Source organism: Scyliorhinus canicula, chromosome 2 (genome assembly GCF_902713615.1).
Source record: "Scyliorhinus canicula chromosome 2, sScyCan1.1, whole genome shotgun sequence".
NCBI lineage: Eukaryota > Metazoa > Chordata > Chondrichthyes > Carcharhiniformes > Scyliorhinidae > Scyliorhinus > Scyliorhinus canicula.
In genome coordinates, this window is record NC_052147.1 from 87,512,820 (window position 1) to 87,532,734 (window position 19,915).

The 19,915-nt window shown below is 44.2% G+C and overlaps 1 protein-coding gene and 1 long non-coding RNA gene across 4 annotated transcripts in view; one reads left to right on the plus strand and one right to left on the minus strand.

The window, feature by feature from the left end:
- Positions 1–6,555: 6,555 nt before the first annotated feature.
- LOC119955675 lies at positions 6,556–9,309 on the minus strand. Of its 2 annotated transcripts, none has more exons than XR_005458514.1 (2): positions 9,180–9,309; positions 6,556–7,435 (listed from the first exon to the last, which is right to left on the minus strand). It is a non-coding gene; the product is annotated as an uncharacterized LOC119955675 (long non-coding RNA). The 2 variants fall into 2 exon arrangements; XR_005458513.1 differs by lacking the exon at positions 9,180–9,309 and adding an exon at positions 8,006–8,382.
- A 12-nt stretch (positions 9,310–9,321) lies between these two features.
- Positions 9,322–19,915, plus strand: part of tmem62 (transmembrane protein 62) — a 100,523-nt gene continuing 89,929 nt past the window's right edge. The window contains exons 1-2 of one of the 2 annotated variants that reach the window (XM_038782100.1): positions 9,322–9,636; positions 10,872–10,983. In XM_038782100.1, the coding sequence (XP_038638028.1) occupies positions 9,370–9,636; positions 10,872–10,983 (379 nt within the window). In that variant the 5' untranslated portion in view covers positions 9,322–9,369. The remainder of the gene's footprint in view (positions 9,637–10,871; positions 10,984–19,915) is intronic. The other variant, XM_038782107.1, reaches the window with a different exon arrangement.

A 19,915-nucleotide genomic window follows, 5' to 3' on the forward strand; every position in this document is an offset into this window, starting at 1 on the left:
AAGTAAAATCAAATACTAGTGTTTTGTGTTTAAACAAAGGAGATTACAAGGGGATGAGAGAAGAACTAGCTAAGGTAGACTGGGAGCAAAGACGAACAGTGGAGAACCTTCCAAGCGATTTTTCACAGTGCACAGCAAAAGTTTATACCAACAAAAAGGAAGGACGGGAGAAAGAGGGAAAATCGACCGTGGATATCTAAGGAAATAAGGGAGAGTATCAAATTGAAGGAAAAGGCATATAAAGTGGCAAAGATTGCTGGGAGATTAGAGGACTGGGAAATCTTTAGGGGGCAACAGAAAGCTACTAAAAAAGCCATAAAGAAGAGTAAGATAGAGTATGAGAGTAAACTTGCTCAGAATATAAAAACAGACAGTAAAAGTTTTTACAAATATATAAGACAAAAAAGAGTGGCTAAGGTAAATATTGGTCCTTTAGAGGATGAGAAGGGAGTTTTAATAATGGGAAATGAGGAAATGGCTGAGGAACTGAACAGGTTTTTTGGGTCGGTCTTCACAGTGGGAGACACAAATAACATGCCAGCGACTGATAGAAATGAGGCTATGACAGGTGAGGACCTTGAGAGGATTGTTATCACTAAGGAGGGAGTGATGGGCAAGCTAATGGGGCTAAAGGTAGACAAGTCTCCTGGCCCTGATGGAATGCATCCCAGAGTGCTAAAAGAGATGGCTAGGGAAATTGCAGATGCACTAGTGATAATTTACCAAAATTCACTAGACTCTGGGGTGGTCCCGGTGGATTGGAAATGAGCAAACGTGACGCAGAAAGCAGGAAATTATAGGCCAGTGAGCTTAACTTCGGTAGTAGGGAAGATGCTGGAATCTATCATCAAGGAAGAAATTGCGAGGCATCTGGATAGAAATTGTCCCATTGGGCAGACGCAGCATGGGTTCGTAAAGGGCAGATCATGCCTAACTAATTTAGTGGAATTTTTTGAGGACATTACCAGTGCAGCAGATAACGGGGAGCCAATGGATGTGGTATATCTGGATTTCCAGAAAGCCTTTGACAAGGTGCCACACAAAAGGTTGCTGCATAAGATAAAGATGCATGGCATTAAGGGTAAAGTAGTAGCATGGATAGATGATTGGTTAATTAATAGAAAGCAAAGAGTGGGGATTAATGGGTGTTTCTCTGGTTGGCAATCAGTAGCTAGTGGTGTCCCTCAGGGATCCGTGTTGGGCCCACAATTGTTCACAATTTACATAGATGATTTGGAGTTGGGGACCAAGGGCAATGTGTCCAAGTTTGCAGATGACACTAAGATGAGTGGTAAAGCGAAAAGTGCAGAGGATACTGGAAGTCTGCAGAGGGATTTGGATAGGTTAAGTGAATGGGCTCGGGTCTGGCAGATGGAATACAATGTTGACAAATGTGAGGTTATCCATTTTGGTAGGAATAACAGCAAACGGGATTATTATTTAAACGATAAAATATTAAAGCATGCCGCTGTTCAGAGAGACTTGGGTGTGCTAGTGCATGAGTCACAGAAGGTTGGTTTACAGGTGCAACAGGTGATTAAGAAGGCAAATGGAATGTTGTCCTTCATTGCTAGAGGGATGGAGTTTAAGACTAGGGAGGTTATGTTGCAATTGTATAAGGTGTTAGTGAGGCCACACCTGGAGTATTGTGTTCAGTTTTGGTCTCCTTACTTGAGAAAGGACGTACTGGCAATGGAGGGTGTGCAGAGGAGATTCACTAGGTTAATCCCAGAGCTGAAGGGGTTGGATTATGAGGAGAGGTTGAGTAGACTGGGACTGTACTCGTTGGAATTTAGAAGGATGAGGGGGATCTTATAGAAACATTTAAAATTATGAAGGGAATAGATAGGATAGATGCGGGCAGGTTGTTTCCACTGGCGGGTGAAAGCAGAACTAGGGGACATAGCCTCAAAATAAGGGGAAGTAGATTTAGGACTGAGTTTAGGAGGAACTTCTTCATCCAAAGAGTTGTGAATCTATGGAATTCCTTGCCCAGTGAAGCAGTTGAGGCTCCTTCATTACATGTTTTCTAAGGTAAAGATAGATAGTTTTTTGAAGAATAAAGGGATTAAGGGTTATGGTGTTCGGGCCGGAAAGTGGAGCTGAGTCCACAAAAGATCAGCCATGATCTCATTGAATGGCGGAGCAGGCTCAAGGGGCCAGATGGCCTACTCCTACTCCTGCTCCTAGTTCTTATGTTCTTATGTAAAACAAAAGAGATTCTCAAAACAAAATTGAGATGAGGAGTGCAAGAGAATATCAACTTAAAATGTTGACGTTACAGGCTGAAGTTGAGGAAAGTTTAGAGAGAAGAGTAACTCCTCCCAGTTAAAAGCGCAGTGAGGATATATTTAAATATGTTAAGCACTGCTAAGTTTGATGAGGAAGATGTGGAAGCCTTTTTTGATCTACTTTGAGAAAGGAGCTAAACAACTGAAGTGGCCAAAAACCATGTGGGTATTATTGGTTCAAATAAAGTTGTGCTGAAAGCAGGGATTTCAGACATATTGTATTATACATATTTGGTGCAGTAATGTTAAAAGCCTAGATTAGTGTGTGTATGACTGGTGCAGTAGTGTTTTTAAAAATCCTGGTTTGCAAAACAGCTTGGCTTTTTGGGAGCCAGAGGTTCGATTAAAGCATTGTAATAGCTTGGTCTAATGGATTTCTGTTTGGATTAAGAAGGTTCCTCGGGGAGTAGATAGTTGGAGAAACTGTGATTCAGCTTGGTAAGATGATGTAGCTAATGGGAGGAGCTAGAGTACCAGGCATTTTGCGGAAAAGCAGTTTAGTTTTAGATTGTAACGTGAACAGAAGTCAAACTTCTGCTCTCTATACAGTTCAGTTGATGATCTGTGTGTCGACAGACGAGCAGTTTCTTTCCAAGCAGTTCAGTTAATTGTGTGGCTGGAAGGCAAGCTGAGAGGCAGCTCTGAATAAATAAACCCAGAGTTTCTGCGTTGTTCCAACAGGGTCAATTCTCTTTCTTTAAAGCAGACTCAAAAGTTCTTTCTTTTTCAAACTGGAGTTTCAAGGCATATCTGTATAGCACCTATTCCCGAGTGCTAACTGTTTCCATTAGCAGGGGAGACTAGGACGCGGGGGCACAGCCTTAGAATAAAAGGGAGTCACTTTAGAACAGAGATGAGGAGAAATTTCTTCAGCCAGAGAGTGGTAGGTCTGTGGAATTCATTGCCACAGAGGGCGGTGGAGGCCGGGACATTGAGTGTCTTTAAGACAGAAATTGATAAATTCTTGATTTCTCGAGGAATTAAGGGCTATGGGGAGAGAGCGAGTAAATGGAGTTGAAATCAACCATGATTGAATGGTGGAGTGGACTCGATGGGCCGAATGGCCTTACTTCCACTCCTATGTCTTATGGTCTTATGGTATCCAACAGTGGCTTGGGATCTGAGATGGTTTGGTTGTTTGAATGAAGTAAAGATAGCAGTCAACGGTTATTGTATCACTGTGTTAATTAGACTGTTTAAGGGGTAATTGTAAGCTAGTTTCTTGTGATGTTGAAGGTATTTTAATACTGTGTTAATAATAGTTTGTTTCAATGTACAATATCCCTATTTTATGTGAAATCGCTCCTGAAGCGAGGTATCCTTTCTTCAGTCTTACAAAATGAAAATAATTATTGGGGTTTCTGTCTAGTATCCTAGCCACTGTTGGGGTCTGGTCTCGGATTGTAATATAGTTAATAGGTAGAGCTAGTGAAGCATTTGCATCACTATCAGATGAGGTATCTCGGGATTATGGTGAGGTGAGAAAAGCCATCTTAACCGCATACAAACTACTGCCAGGACCTTGGGACAGAAGTTTAGAAATCTAAGGAAAGAACCAGATTAGATGTATGTAGAATTTGAAAGAATTAAACAAAATAATTTAGATAGGTGGATAAGAAATTTAAAATTGCCTAATGTCTGAAGCTCTTAGAGAAACGATTATTCTGGAGGAATTTAAAAATTCACTTCCCACAGTAGTGAGACCTCGTGGAACAGCAAGGGGTTAAAACAGCTAGACCAAAGGGCAGCATGGTGGCCTAGTGGTTAGCACAACTGCCTCACGGCGCTGAGGTCCCAGGTTCGATCCCGGCTCTGGGTCACTGTCCGTGTTGAGTTTGCACATTCTCCCCGTGGGTTTCGCCCCCACAACCCAAAAATGTGCAGAGTAGGTGGATTGACCATGCTAAATTGCCCCTTAATTGGAAAAAAAATTGGGTAATCTAAATTTTTTTTAAAACAGCTAGACCAACAGCAGAAAGGCACATGATTTTGAATTAGTTAATAAATCAGGATTTGGTTTTCAACATCAATTTCAATCTGTGAAGTATAGAAACTGGGGAAATGAGAAATGTACAGGTGGTCGTGGCAAAGTTGGTCTAGTTTGAAATATTGGAAAGATTTTGCCTCAGGTTAAAAAGAAAACATGAGAATGGAAGAGAGATAAGAAAACTCAAATGTTTTTATTGGAATAAAGTTCGACACACAAAGTCGCAGTGTTGGTAGCTTAAGAAAAGTATTGGGAAGACAGACATTTTAAAAGAGGATAAACCAGTAGGGTTTATTAAAGTGGCAAAAGAAACCATGGTTGCAGTTGAAGATGTGCAAAATAATGTACAGCCGGTTCAGAGTTTTTTTTTCTAAATTTCCAATTAAGGGGTAATTCAACGTGGACAATTCACCTTCCCTGCACATCTTTGGATTGTAGGGGTGAGACTTGCGCAGAAACATGAGGAATATGAAAACTCCATTTGGAGAGTGATCCGGGGCTGAGATCGAACCTGGGGCCAGGAACAAACCCAGGATCTCAGCGCCTTGATGTAACAGTGCTAACCAGTGCACCACCGTGCCATCCTAGAGGTTGGTTGATAAGAGAGTGTCAAATTATATTTGTGAGGGTAAAGTTTAGTCATGTGTACAAGGTGGAGTATGTAAGGAGGTTAAAATCTTCAGTTTTCAGGAGCAATTCAATCTTTAATGGTGAGAGATAAGGAGATGTGTAGTGCAGAAGAAGTATTGCCAGAAAAGGTGGTAATATGTGGGATTACTGGTGAAGTAAGTAGTATTTCATTATGTAAGGTAATGTTAGAAAGTCCGGTTAAAAGTGATGGTGGGATTGGGAAATTTTGATATAACTGGATCACAGGTGGAAGCGATGCCTACTGTTGTTGAAAAGCCAGTGGAAAGTCAAACCACTGAGGTGTTGCAAGGTGTGTCCAGACTGTGTGGTAACAAGATCAAAAAGCCACAGGTTGAAACAGGAGGAGAGGAAATCAAGGAGTAAATATACGGAGACTGAGGTTCAGTTCTCAGAAACAATCTTTGACCAGATTGTTAACGAAGAACAAGAGCAGGTGGTGGATGAAGCGGATATCTTAGTTCAGGAAAGTTGGTAGAATTACAACAGAAGAATTCAGATATAAAGCAGTTGTATCAGAAAGCATACACAGAAATAGAATCTGAGTGAGGGGACCACGGTGGCGCAGTGTAAAGTTAGCACTGCTGCCTCACGGCTCCAAGGTCCCAGGTTCAACCCCTGCTCTGGGTCACTGTCCGTGTGGAGTTTGAAAATTCTCCCCATGTTTGCATGGGTTTCGTCTCCACAACCCATCTTTGGTTGGGTAGGTAGATTGGCCAGGCTAAATTGCCCCAGGATTGGAAAATGTGAATTAGGTAATCTAAATTTATTTTTAGAAAAGAAATAGAATCTGAGTGTATATTGAAACATTATTACACTAGAAAGAATGTATTAATGAGGAAGTGGAACTTTTACATATTCAGGCAGATGAGAAATGGGCAGATGGGGAGAGAGCGGGTAAATGGAGTTGAAATCAACCAGGATTGAATGGTGGAGTGAACTCGATGGGCCGAATGGCCTTACTTCCGCTCCTATGTCTTATGGTCTTATGGTCTTATGTTCATCATATGGTATTACCAGTAGGTTATTGGAAGGAGCTTTTGTGGATAGTGCATGAGGTTCCAGTAAGGTGTCATTTAGGAGTAAGGAAAACTCAAGCAAAACTACAAAAACATTTTTATTGGCTTGGACTGCATAAGGATGTGGTTGAATTTTACCGTACGTGTCAGGGAATAGGAAAACCTCAACTGGTAATCAAACCAGCACCCGGAATACCCATTCTGGCATTTGTGGAACGTTTTACTCGGGGTCCTAACTGATGGGATCTTTTCCGAAGACGAAAGTGGAAATCAGTTTTTATTGACCATAATGCATACTAGATTTCCGGAGGCAATTCCATTGCAGAATATTACAGCTAAGAGGGTTGTAGAGAAGTTAACTAATTTTTTTTTACCATATACGGATTACTGAAAGAAATTCTATCAGATCAAGGATCCAATTTTATTTTATTCAGTACCTCGCCCATTTCCTCTGGCTCCACGCACAGATTCCCTCCCGTGTTCTGGAGTGGGCCGTCTCAATGACATTTGTGGAATTTTGCTGTGTGCAAATTTGCTGTTACAACAGTGGCTGTACTTGATTGATTGTAAATTTCTTTGGGAACCTTCTGCGGTACGGAGAGGTACTATATAAAACACAAATTCTCTCTTTATTTAACATTCTCCGTCTTTGATGTAACCCATCTTTATTTTCCCAGCTTTTAGAATTTGCCAGCACAGAAGTCCATTCAGCCCATCATACTTGTGTGGGCTCTTTAAAAATGCTACTCAGTGAGCACCACATGCCACCCCCTCCTCCACTGTAGGAAAAAAGACAGTAAAACTTGGGAAATGAGTGATGTTGGTCCAAAGTGGTCTTGTATATCTTAAAGTGGGACTCCAATCCTGACCAGTACCAATCATTTCTCACCTAATATATTGCTTTTTCTATTTATTTTAATTGAATCTGCTTCCACCATCCAATCAGACAACGCATTCTCCTTAAGAACAACTTTCTGTGCATAAAAACATAACTCCTCCTTCACTGTTTCTTGTGTTAATTGTTGGTGGCGTTGGTTACAGAAGTGTGTCTTAAAGCAGGGGTTTTCAAACTCAGGGTCGTGACCCGTAGGTGGGTCGCAGGCAGGCTTCAGAAGGGTCGCGGCGTGATCGGTCACATCATTCCCAATCACGGGAGGAATGTCCAACATCCACAACAGGCTTTTTAAAATGCCGGGCACAACAGATTTTTGAGATTACCGGCCATCCCGTACATGCGTGCCGGATCAGGCAGTGCACAGGCCCGGAGCCCAGCAGTGTGGACAGCCTCCTCCTGACATGAATGCGCTGTCCAGGGCCTGTTTTTTCAGCAAACGGCAAGAGTTCTCCCACCGGAAGCGGCGGCAGAGAGCAGGTCACCCGCAGGTACGCTGATGTCACGTGTTCTGGGCGCAAGAGCGATCCCTCCATTTTGAAGCTGCCAGCATCCTATTGTGAACTCCAGGACCTCTGTTGAACAACCCATGAAAAAGCTGAAAACAAGAACAAAGCAGCATAAAGATGATTACATGAGGTATGGATTTATTAATTGTGCCAAAGAAAACCCGGATTCAAAGTTCATATGCAGGGAAGCACCGGCAAATTAAAGTTTAAAACCCTCAAAACTTCAAGGACATTTGAAGACTAAACATGGGGAGTTTGAGGACAAACATCGTGATTTTCTTTCAACAGAGATTTTAAATCACCAGCTGAAGTCATTATTTGAAATGTAACATATAACATAGAACATAGAGTGCAGAAGGAGGCCATTTGGCCCATCAAGTCTGCACCAACCAACTTTCTTTTCTGAATTTAGAGTACCCAATCCACTTTTTCCAATTAAGGGGCATTTTAGTGTGGCCAATCCACCTACCCTGCACATCTGTCGATTGTGGGGGCGAAACCCACGCAGACAAGGGGAGAATATGCAAACTCCACATGGACAGTGACCCAGAGCCGGGAATCGAACATGGGTCTCTGCCGCTGTAAAGCCAGTGCTAACCACTATGCTACCATGCTTGAATAACAAAGCAAGTGAGATCATGAGGACCAAGTAGGCTCACCTGTCACAGTAAAGTGAAAATGGTCGGTCGTGAAGTCGATCAGCATGGGTCATGATGGTTGGCTGGCATGAGTCATGATGCTCAGCTGGCATGGGTCACGATGCTCAGCCGGCGTGGGTCACGATGGTTGGCTGGCATGAGTCATGATGCTCAGCTGGCATGGATCACGATGCTCAGCCGGCGTGGGTCACGATGCTCAGCTGGCATGGGTCACGATGCTCAGCCGGCGTGGGTCACGATGGTCGGCCGGCGTGGGTCACGATGCTCAGCTGGCGTGGGTCACGATGCTCAGCCGGCGTGGGTCACGATGCTCAGCCGGCGTGGGACACGATGGTCGGCCGGCGTGGGTCACGATGCTTAGCTGGCGTGGGTCACGATGCTCAGCCGGCGTGGGTCACGGTGCTCAGCTGGCGTGGGTCACGATGGTCGGCCGGCGTGGGTCACGATGCTCGGCAGGCGTGGGTCACGATGGTCGGCCGGCGTGGGTCACGATGGTCGGCAGGCGTGGGTCGTGATGGCCGGCCGGCGTGGGTCGCGATGGCCGGCCGGTGTGGGTCGCTAAGGTAGGCCATGGTGGGTCCCGAAGGTCGGCCGGAGTCGGTCGCGAAGGTCAGCAGGAGTCGGTCGGGAAGGTCGGCTGGAGTCGGTCGCAAAGGTCGGCCGGAGTCGGTCGCGAAGGTCGGCCGGAGTCGGTCGCGAAGGTCGGCCGGAGTCGGTCGCGAAGGTCGGCCGGAGTCGGTCGCGAAGGTCGGCCGGAGTCGGTCGCGAAGGTCGGCCGGAGTCGGTCACGAAGGTCGGCCAGAGTCGGTTGCGAAGGTCGGCTGGTATAGTTTGCGAAGGTCGGCTGCCATGGGTCCCAAAGGATGGGTGGTTGGTAAAATTGGGTCTGTGCAAAAAAAATATTGAAAAACACTGGCATATAGAAGTCTTTCTAGTTTTCAGTCAGTTAACAGTCTTTAGTGACTACTCAAGCTATTTACACATGTACAGTAAACGATACAGGCTAGGAGCTGTCTCCGTGCCTTTACATGCACAACACCCACTGAGCCCTGCTGGGTCCTGTGCCTTCATACATCACTGTGTGGGGTAGTACTACACTCAGTCCCACATTAACCCTGTATGTGCCAGACACTTATACTACTCCAATTACCTTAACTTGCATCTTGTTACTGACCTTTCTGTTACTGGAAGCCGTTTCTCCTGATTTAAAAACCTCTGTTATATCTCCCTTTTCTACTCCCAGGTGAACAAGGTCGCCTTCCAGTTGCCTGAAGCCCCGCCTATCCCGTTGCCATAACAACAGCTGCTCCTCCCCGTGCCCTGGGAATGCCTCCTGGCCTGTTGGGCTGTATTCTCGCTATTGGATGTCCGGTTCGGGATGCCGGAAGTGGAATGGTTGGCAGGGAGCTGGCTGTCACCCCCAGCCTGCTCCAGTTCGCCGCCTGAGGATGTTACGTGTCTTCAGCATGTTGGTCGCCACCGGTCTACTGCTGGCCTGCCTCACCGCCTACGTCTTGGAGAATTACACAGTGCAACCTGCCTTCACCGAGGGTAGCGGCGGCGGCCACCCGCGGGCTGAGCAGCCTCCCTACCCGGGCCGGGCCATGGACAACATCTTCTGGTTCCTACAGGTAAAGGACGGCGGGCCTCCGCTCCTGTGCCAGCCCAGAGAGGGAGAGCGGTGCCCGTGGGTTATTTTGCCCGCCTGGGGCTCACCTGCGCCGGCCTGGGGCTCACCTGCGCCGGCCTGGGGCTCACCTGCGCCGGCTAGACTTTGCCCCATCATGTCTGCGGTATCACAAGTGAGGCAAAGTCCACCTACCCCCTTGCCACACTTCGCCTGTTGAATCATTGCTGTATGTTACCGAAATTGTGAAGATTAATTCATACGATGTTAGGGTGAGAATCACCTAATATACAAACGTTTTCTGAGATTTCAAATGAATGAAACCCGTTTAAACCATGGCCAATTTCTGTGCCTGCCCCCCCCCCCCCCCCCCCTCTACCTAAACATGGGTCCTTTTACAAAACCCATGGACAAGTGAATCTGCTGGATTGAATTCACTTTTACCGTTTCTTTCTTTTTGTTTGCCTTTTTTTTCCACATACGTTTTATACCTGGAGCCACATTAGTGGAACAGTCTGATGTTCAAGATGATCTCCTGATCAGTGTCTCAAATTTTTTAAAAATATAAATTTAGAGTACCCAATTATTTTTTGTTTTTCCAATTAAGGGGCAATTTAGCATGGCCAATCCACCTAACCTGAACATCTCTGGGTTGTGGGGGTGAAATCCACGCAGACATGGGGAGGGTGTGCAAACACCACATGGACAGTGACCCAGGGCTGGGATTCAAACCCGGGTCCTCAGCGCTGTAATCCCAGTGCCTCATGTTGCCCTCGACCAGTGTTCAAATGACTCGTATGCAGACCAAAATTAGTCCTCCTTGAACACAAAAACAGATGTGCACATTGACCATTTAAGATTCAATAATGTCTGTGTCTTCAGCAATACCATGAAAAAAAAATCAGCTCACTTGGAATTTTGGACTTGTTTGGCCAGTAGTCCTGCCCTGTTAAAGAATTTGAATGCTAAGATATTTTGCATGTTGTCATTATGTAAAAGGATTGATTCATACAACATGAAATGCAGATTTATACATTATACCAAATGCGTGTAATTGATGAGGGTAGAATTGCATACCTGAAGGATTAGTATGTTTTTGTGGCAATGGCTGGTGTTTTTTTTAATTTGTTGAAGGAGGAGGAGGCTTTGTGTATGCTGATTTTTAACATCTCTTTTACAAATATATATGTACTGGCTTTGTTCTAGTGGATTTAACTGAAAAAATGTTTTTCTGCTCAGGTGTCTGACCTTCATATCAGTAGGTTTATAGATCCCCAAAGAACCCCTGACTTTAAGAAATTTTGCACAGAGACCATTGATGTAATTAAGCCAGCAATCGTTTTCGCCACAGGTAGGTCATGAAACCCAACAAAAAATAATGGTTGTGAATAGATTTATCATTGCTCAAATATTCTAAATTGGCACAGGGGGATCTTGCAAACTTGCAGCAATATTACAAGATCACTAACCACTTTCTTAACCAGAGAGTTGCTTAGAACAGGGGTTCTCAGCTAGGGGGGGGGGGGGGGGGGGGGGGAGGGGGGGGGGGGGGGGGGGAGTGAGAAGTGATCTGCCAAATCAGCGACTTTCAACTTTTCAAGAATAAATCAACTCAAGGTCAACATAGGAAAACAAAATTATTCACTACCAACATTAGTGGTGCCTCCTTTTATTAAGAATGAAATTGTTTATATATTTTTTACCTACTTCCAAAATCAAGAGAGTTTAATTTAGTGCGCCAATGTGAAGTTGGCTGAGGTACAGCTGACCCACCCCCACTGATGTTAGAGGAAGATCATCACATCTTTGGGTTGTCCCATGCAGACACGGGGAGAATGTGCAAAATCCACACGGTGACCCGGGCCCAGAATCCAACCCAGATCCTTGGCGCCGTGTGGCACCATTGCTAACCACGCAACGACATTTAGTTATTTGTATTATATCTGAGTTCAATGCAATATTTGAAAGGGAGAAACATGGAGCAGTGACTAAGATTCCAGGTTCAAGCAAGGCTGACTTCAATGGCATGAAACCAACATTGTCAACAGTAACTGGAAAATCTGTTTATCTTTATATACACCTGAAAGGCAAGATATCTACTTGCCAAAATGAAGCTGTAGATGCCTGAAGAGCAAAAAGAAAACATATAAAATTCAATGCAACATGTAGAAATGCAAGAATTAACGTAGACCCTAGCAGCTGGGAGAGAGATAATGTACAGCAAAATGTGGTATGTTCAGAGCTACAAAAGGGGGTATTAAAATAAACTTACAAGGGATATCAAAATTAAAACAATTGTTTCATAATTATTTTAGGAAATACAGGGTTGTCAGGGGTGATGATATTGTCAATGTATATTTAGAAAAGCAGATATGTTGAATAATTACTTTGTATCACCATTACAGTAATAAAAGAGGTCTGCATGTCAGACATCCCAAGGAAACTAATATTCAATCAGGGGAGAAAGGCTTACCAAAATTAATGTAAGAAAAATAATGTAAGAAATAAAGAAAATAATGGCATCAAAGAGTGACAAATCCCAGGACCAGGCTTTCTATCCCAGGGATTTAGTAGAAGTAAGTGAGAACATTTCTCATGTCCTAACTATAATCTTCCAATTTTCTCTTGATTTGGGAATTGTTCTTTAAGATTGGAAAATTAAGCATGTCACCCAGTATTTTAGGAAGGTGAGAGAAGGAGACTATGGAACTAGCTAACCTAACGCATGTTGTCAGGATATTGCTACAATTTATAATTAATCATGGGGTGACTGAACATCTTGAAATGTTTCAACTGACCAGAGACCAGCATGGACATGTAAAACAAATCTTTGGATCCTCACTGTCTTCAGGTGATGTCCTGGAGGACTGGAGAATAGCCAATTTTGTTCCTTTGTTGAAGAAGGGTAGCAAGGATGATCCAGGGAACTACAGGCCGGTGAGCCTTACGTTAGTGGTAGGGAAATTACTAGAGAGAATTCTTCGAGACAGGATCGACTCCCATTTGGAAGCAAATGGACGTATTAGCGAGAGGCAGCACGGTTTTGTGAAGGAGGGGTCGTTTCTCACTAACTTGATAGAGTTTGTCAAGGAGGTCACAAAGATGCGGGTAGGGCAGTGGATGTTGTCTATATAGACTTCGTTAAGGCCTTTGACAAGGTCCCTCATGGCAGACTGGCACAAAAAGTGAAGTCACACGGGATCAGCGGTGAGCTGGCTAGATGGATACAGAACTGGCTAGTCATAGAAGGCAGAGAGTAGCAATGGGAGGGTGCTTTTCTGATTGGAGGGCTGTGACTTAGTGGTGTTCCGCAGGGATCAGTGCTGGGACCTTTACTGTTCATAGTAAATATAAATGATTTGGAGGAAAATGTAACTGGTCTGATTAGTAAGTTTGCAGACGACACAAAGGTTGGTGGAATTGTGGATAGCGATGAGGACTGTCAGAGGATACAGCAGGATTTAGATCGTTTGGAGACTTGGGCAGAGAGATGGCAGATGGAGTTTAGTCCAGACAAATGTGAGGTAATGCATTTTGGAAGGTCTGATGCAGGTGGGGAATATACAGTGAATGGTAGAACCCTCAAGAGTATTGACAGTCAAGAGAGATCTAGGTGTACACAGGTCACTGAAAGGGGCAACACAGGTGGAGAAGGTAGTCAAGAAGGCATACGGCATGCTTGCCTTCTTGGCCGGGGCATTGAGTATAAAAATTGGCAAGTCATGTTGCAGCTATACAGAACCTTAGTTAGGCCACACTTGGTGTATAGTGTTCAATTCTGGTCGCCACATTACCAGAAGGATGTGGAGGCTTTAGAGAGGGTGCAGAAGATATTTACCAGGATGTTGCCTGGTATGGAGGGCATTAGCTATGAGGAGAGAATAAACTCGGTTTGTTCTCACTGGAACGACGGAGGTTGAGGGGTGACCTGATAGAGGTCTACAAAACTATGAGGGGCATAGACAGAGTGGATAGTCAGAGGCTTTTCCCCAGGGTAGAAGGGTCAATTACAAGGGGGCATAGGTTTAAAGTGCGAGGGGCAAGGTTTAGAGGAGATGTAAGAGGCAAGTTTAAAAAAAAATTTTTTTTTTAACACAGATGGGTAGTGGGTGCCTGGAACCCGCTGCCGGAGGAAGTGGTGGAAGCAGGGATGATGGTGACGTTTAAGGGGCATTTTGACAAATACATGAATAGGACGGGAATAGAGGAATACTGACCCCGGAAATGCTAATTTTAGTTTAGACAGGCAGCATGGTCGGCACAGGCTTGGAGGGCCGATGGGCCTGTTCCTGTGCTGTACTTTTCTTTGTTCTTTGTTCCAAAGCCAAAGGGAAAATGCCGTAAAATCTTAGCAGATCTGAGATGTGGGATCATCCAATAGCTAACAGTTTGAGAGTTACTTTGTCAAATCTCTTCTGGAAGTCCATATCAAGAATATCCACAGAGATTCACTACTTGAATTAAAAAACTTCAATCTAGGGTGGCACGTGGCACAGTGGTTAGAATTGCTGCCTGCGGCACTGCGGACCCGGGTTTGAATCCCTGCCCTGTGCCACTGTCTGTGTGGAGTTTGCATATTCTCCCCGTGTCTGCGTGGGTTTCACCCCCCACAACCCAAAGATGTGCAGGTTAGGTGGATTGGCCACGCTAAATTGCCACTTAATTGGCAAAAAATATCAATTGGGTACTCTAAATCTAGAAAAAAGAAGAAAAAATTCAGTCTGATTCATCAGGCATGACCTGTGCTTTACACGGCCATAGACCTGCTGAGATTTTCCAGCATTTTCTCTTTGGTTTCAGATTCCAGCATCCACAGTAATTCTCTTTTATTATGGACGTGTAAAGCAGAGGTCATGCCTGATTAATCAGATTGAAGTTTTTTAACTCAAGTAGTGAATCGCTGTGGATGTTCTTTATATGGACTTCCAGAAGAGATTTGACAAAGTAACTCTCAAACTGTTAGCTATTGGATGATGGGGTGTAATATTCAAGTTTGCTGATGATCCAAAGATAGGCAGCATTGTAAGCAGTGTCTATGACTGCATACAATTACAAATAGATAGTAATAGATTAAGTGAGTGGGCAAAAGGAGGAACACTAACGATCCAAAGAAACTTGGGGGTCCAGGTATATAGATCATTAAATTGTCATGAACATATACAGAAAATAATCAAAAAAGCTGATAGAATGCTGGTCTTTATATCCAAATGACTAAAATACAAGGAAACAGAAGTTATGATTCAGCCATACAAAGCCTTGGTAAGGCCACACCTGGAGTGCTCTTGAGCAGTTCTGGGCATCGCGTCTTAGGAGTGTTATTTAGTTGTGGAGGAACTATAGCATTGTTTAATCAGAATGATATCTGAATTCCAATGGCTAAGTTATAAATTCTAACACAAGCTTGCCTTGTAGTCCCTGGGATTTAGGAGATTAAGAGCTGATTTGATAAGTTTTCAAGATGTTAAAAAAAGCAGATGAGGTAGATAGAGCGAAACTATTTCTGCTCTTCGCAATCTCAAAGACTGGTGAGCTTAAGTGAAATTATAGGAAACATTTACATGCGAAAAGGAAGGTAGAAGTATGAAATTCTCTTCTACAAACTGCAGTTGACCCATGATCACAGTCGGACAGTGGTTAGCACTGCTGCCTCAAAGCTCCAGGGATCTGGCCTCAATTATGGCCTTGGGTGACTGTCTGTGTGGACATTCTCCCTGTGTCTGCTTGGGTTTCCTCTGGGTGCTCCAGCTTTCTCCCACAGTCCAAAGATGTGCAGGATAGGTGGATTGGCCAGGCTTACAATTGACCCTTAGTGCCCAATAAGATGTGCCGGTGGGTGAGAGTGCTCTTTCAGAGGATCAGTGCAGACTCGATGGGTTGAATGGCCTCCACTGTCTGCATTCAGAATCTATGGTCATTTGAAATCTGAAATTCATAAAACTTATTGCCCAAAGATATTAAAGGACATGGGGAAAAGTTAGGTCTCAGATCAGCCAGGCTCCCATATAATGACTGGGTAGGCTCAAGGGGATAAATGTTCTCCTGTTCCTGTGTAATTGGGTCGAGGGTTACTTGTTGCCCCTTTCTCTGAGAAATGCATGATGGGTGTTCAACCATTCTGCTTTGGGGAGCAGTCAAGCCTCTGAGGTTTGATATTAGCACTCTATAGATTCTTGGTCACAGACTTGCATCACCCCAGTCTGTGGTATAGTGCATCACAGAAGCAGTACACCATGCTGTGACATAGAAGAAGAAATGAAGAAAAATAGAACATGCTGGAACTATTTATATGGCAAGCAGCATCAATGGAGAGGAAAATAGAGACTGTTTTTCAGTACAGACCTAAAACATTAACTCTGTGGGGTAACTTTTTCATAAATATAAGATTGGTTGGCTAACTGGAAGCAGAGAGTAGGTATGAATGGGTCATTTTTGAGTTGGCAAACTGGGACCAGTGGAGTGCCACAGGGATCAGTGCTGTGGTCTCAACTGTTTACCATCTGCATCAATGATCTGGATGAAGGGACCGAATATATGGTTGCTAAATTTGCTGATGATACTCGATAGGGTGGAAAGTAATATATGAGAAGGACATAGAGTTTAAAAAAGGACTTGGATAGGTTAAGTAAGTGGGAAAAGATTGGCAGATGGGAAAATGTGAACTCTTCCACTTTACAAAAATAATAAAAAAGTAGCATATTATCTAAATGGAAAAAAGTTGCCCACAGCAAGACCCCATATCAATGAACAATTGAGCTGTCTGCCTGATGTTGGTTGAGTATTGACAGTTGAGTATTGAAATCTCCCTTGCTCGTTGCAAAGTGCCAGGCACCTTTTAAATCCTCCTTAAAGAGAAAACCGGACCTTGTTTTAATGTTTTATCCAGCAAAGACACCTTGGATTGTGCAGCACTCCCTCAGTATTGCATGGAGTGTCAGCCTGGATTATGTGCAGACCATGTCAATCCCTCTTGCCAACCATTTAGCATCCTATTCATGTGCAGTATAAATTGTTGTTCCTTGAGATTTTGTATTCTTGCAGTTTTTGTTCCTATAACATTGTACTTGTACAGTGCCCACTGCTTGTAGTTGGCCCATTGGTGTGAGCACAATTTTCTCACTCTAAATGAGAGCAGTGCAGAAAATATATAATGGATGTGACCTGATGGAGACACAAAGGAATTCTGGATGAATCTAAAAGAATGCCCAAAAGTCAGGATGCTATGTTTAGCCATGGAAATGTCTTAACGGTAGTCTGATTGCGACAGAGGTAGACAGACAGTACGTATAGAAAATCAAGCCCAAATCCAAAGCAAATACTAGTTGCCTGATTCTCAATAAGCTCCTATTTCAATTAAAATTGTCTCTCAAGAATGCTTAATGTGCTGAAGGACAGTCTTTGTCACTGACATGTTCTTTATACACGTAAATGTAGCACTCTATCATTTGGAGTAGTTGAGATGAGTGACATTGATGCATTTGTCTGTGTGGTGTTTGCATATTCTCGCTGTGTCTGTGTGGGTTTCCTTCCACGGTCCAAAGATGTGCAGGTTAGGTGGATTGGACATGCTAACTTGCCCCTTAGTGTCCAAAGTTGTACAGGTTAGATGGGGGTTACAGGGATTGGGTGGGTAGTGGGGCTAGGTAAGATGCTGTTTTCGCAGGTTGATTCTGCACCGTAGGGATTCTATGGATTTAAGGGGAAACTGGATAAATATGCAGTTGAAAGGAAAGAGGGCTCTATTGATGAGATTAGAATTAGGGTAGAAGAAGATGAGTACCAGCATTGATCTTTTGGGCCAAATTTTCTTTATCTGTGCTGCAAATTTTATTGTAAGGCAAGTGATTACTGCAATTTGGCCACTGTAGGTGGTTACCTGGAGTTAAGTGGGTTAGTGTAAGTGGTATCTGTTAGGATCGAAAGAAGTGGAAGGAATTGCGATGTGAAATGTTAGCATTTAATAAAACCTAAATGTCATGCAGGCTTCCTTAACTTAGCAAAGGTATTTTAATTTATGCAGTACTGGTCAGTTATATGTAGATTTTTATGTTCAATAATATCTTGTGACATTTTAGTTTAATATTGCAATGGGCTGACCTTGAAACCATCTCTGCAGCTGAGTTAAAGCTTTAATAAGTACACTGCATTTATCTGTTACTGATCAATCTTGGGTCTTGGAGAGGCCTAAATATGTGCTGAACAGCTACAACCCAGAACCCTTTGAATGTCTTGGTTCATAATGGAAAATGAAAGTGCCTTCTCCTGCTGTGATACATGGACAGATTTATGTAATTCTGACATGAGGAATAATTTATTTACCTAGGTCATTCCCAGTCCCACCCCTTCCAGTTTCCACCAACAATAACACCTCCATTCCAAGAGGGTAATTCCTGAGTCACCAAGACCAACATTACAGGAGGTTGGCTAATATGTGTAAACCAGCACAGTTTACGAATTTCTTTTAGAACAGTTCAAAGTCCCCCTCAAAAACTTATACTGGTATGCAACCTCTAAGCTGTAAAGGCAGAGTGTTCAGGATTGTGTAAGCCATCTTTACCATTATTCATAGAATTAACAGTGCAGGAGGAGGCCATTCGGCCCTTCGAGTCTGCACAGACCCTCTGAAAGAAAATTCTGTCTAGGTCTATTCCCCCACCCACCCCCTGATACCCCATAACCTCACCTTACCTTTGAACACTAAGAACATAGAACATAGAACAGTACAGCACAGAACAGGCCCTTCGGCCCTCGATGTTGTGCCGAACAATGATCACCCCACTTAAACCCACGTAACCCGTATACCCGTAACCCAACAATCCCCCCATTAACCTTACACTACGGGCAATTTAGCATGGCCAATCCACCTAACCCGCACATCTTTGGACTGTGGGAGGAAACCGGAGCACCCGGAGGAAACCCACGCGCACACGGGGAGGACGTGCAGACTCCACACAGACAGTGACCCAGCCGGGAATCGAACCTGGGACCCTGGAGCTGTGAAGCATTGATGCTAACCACCATGCTACCGTGAGGCCCCAACAATGACTAAGGGTCATTGTTTTTCGCATGGCCAAGGCACCTAACCTGCACATCACCTGCACACCGGCAGCACAGTGGTTAGCACAGTTGCTTCACAGCTCCAGGGTCCCAGGTTTGATTCCCGGCTTGGGTCACTGTCTGTGCGGAGTCTGCACGTTATCCCCGTGTCTGCGTGGGATTCCTCCGGGTGCTCCAGTTTCCTCCCACAGTCCAAAGCTGTGCAGGTTAGCCGGATTGGCAATGCTAAACTAACCCTAGTGTCCAAAAAAGGGTAGGTTACGGGGATAGGATGGAGGTGTGGGAATAGAGTGGAGCTTTGGGCTTATCTTGGGTAGGGTGCTCTTTCCGATGGCCGGTACAGACCTGATGGGCTGAATGGCCTCCTTCTGTGCTGTAAATTCTGTGAAATCTTTGGACTGTGGGACGAAACTGGAGTATCTGGAGGAAACCCAGGCAGACACTGAGAGAATGTGCAAACTCCACACAGGCAGTCACCCAAGACCGGAATTGAACCCGGGTCCATGGTGCTGTGAGGCACCATGTCATTATCAAATCAACATTCGAGACTTCCACCTCAACAGCATGTTGATATAGCATAATGTCTTATTACCATATGGAGGCACGGTGGCACATTGGTTAGCATTGCTGCCTCATGGTGCCAGGGCCCTAGGTTCAATTCCTGTCTTGGGTGACTGTATGGCGTTTGCACATTCTCCGCGTGTCTGTGTGGGTTTCCTCCGGGTGCTCCGGTTTCCTCCCAAAGCCCAAAGATGTGCAGGTTAGGTAGATTGGACATGCTGAATCACCCCTTAGTGTCCAAAGATGTGGACATTAGATGGGGTGACGGAGATAGGTTGGGATGTGGGTCCAGGTGGGGTGCTCTTTCAGGGGGTTGGTGCAAACTAGATAGGCCGAATGGCCCCCTTCTGCACTTTAGGGATTCTATGATTAGTAAAATACTGGTTTGTGCGAGTCTTTTCCTTCTAAAGATATATCCAAGGTGGTCAAGAAAAACAAAGGGAAATCAAGTCTGTATGGTTAGACCACACTTCAGTACTTTGCATGGTTGTGGCCTCCATATTGCTCAATTAGAAGCACTGGAGAGTATGATACTAGAATTGAGAGGTTCTAGTTGTCAGAGACATTTGAATCTTTTCTCTCGAAAAGCGAAGGCCAACGAGTGACCTAATAAAGATCTTAAAATTATGAATGGGTTTGATAGAGTACGATGGTTGCCACTAGGAGGG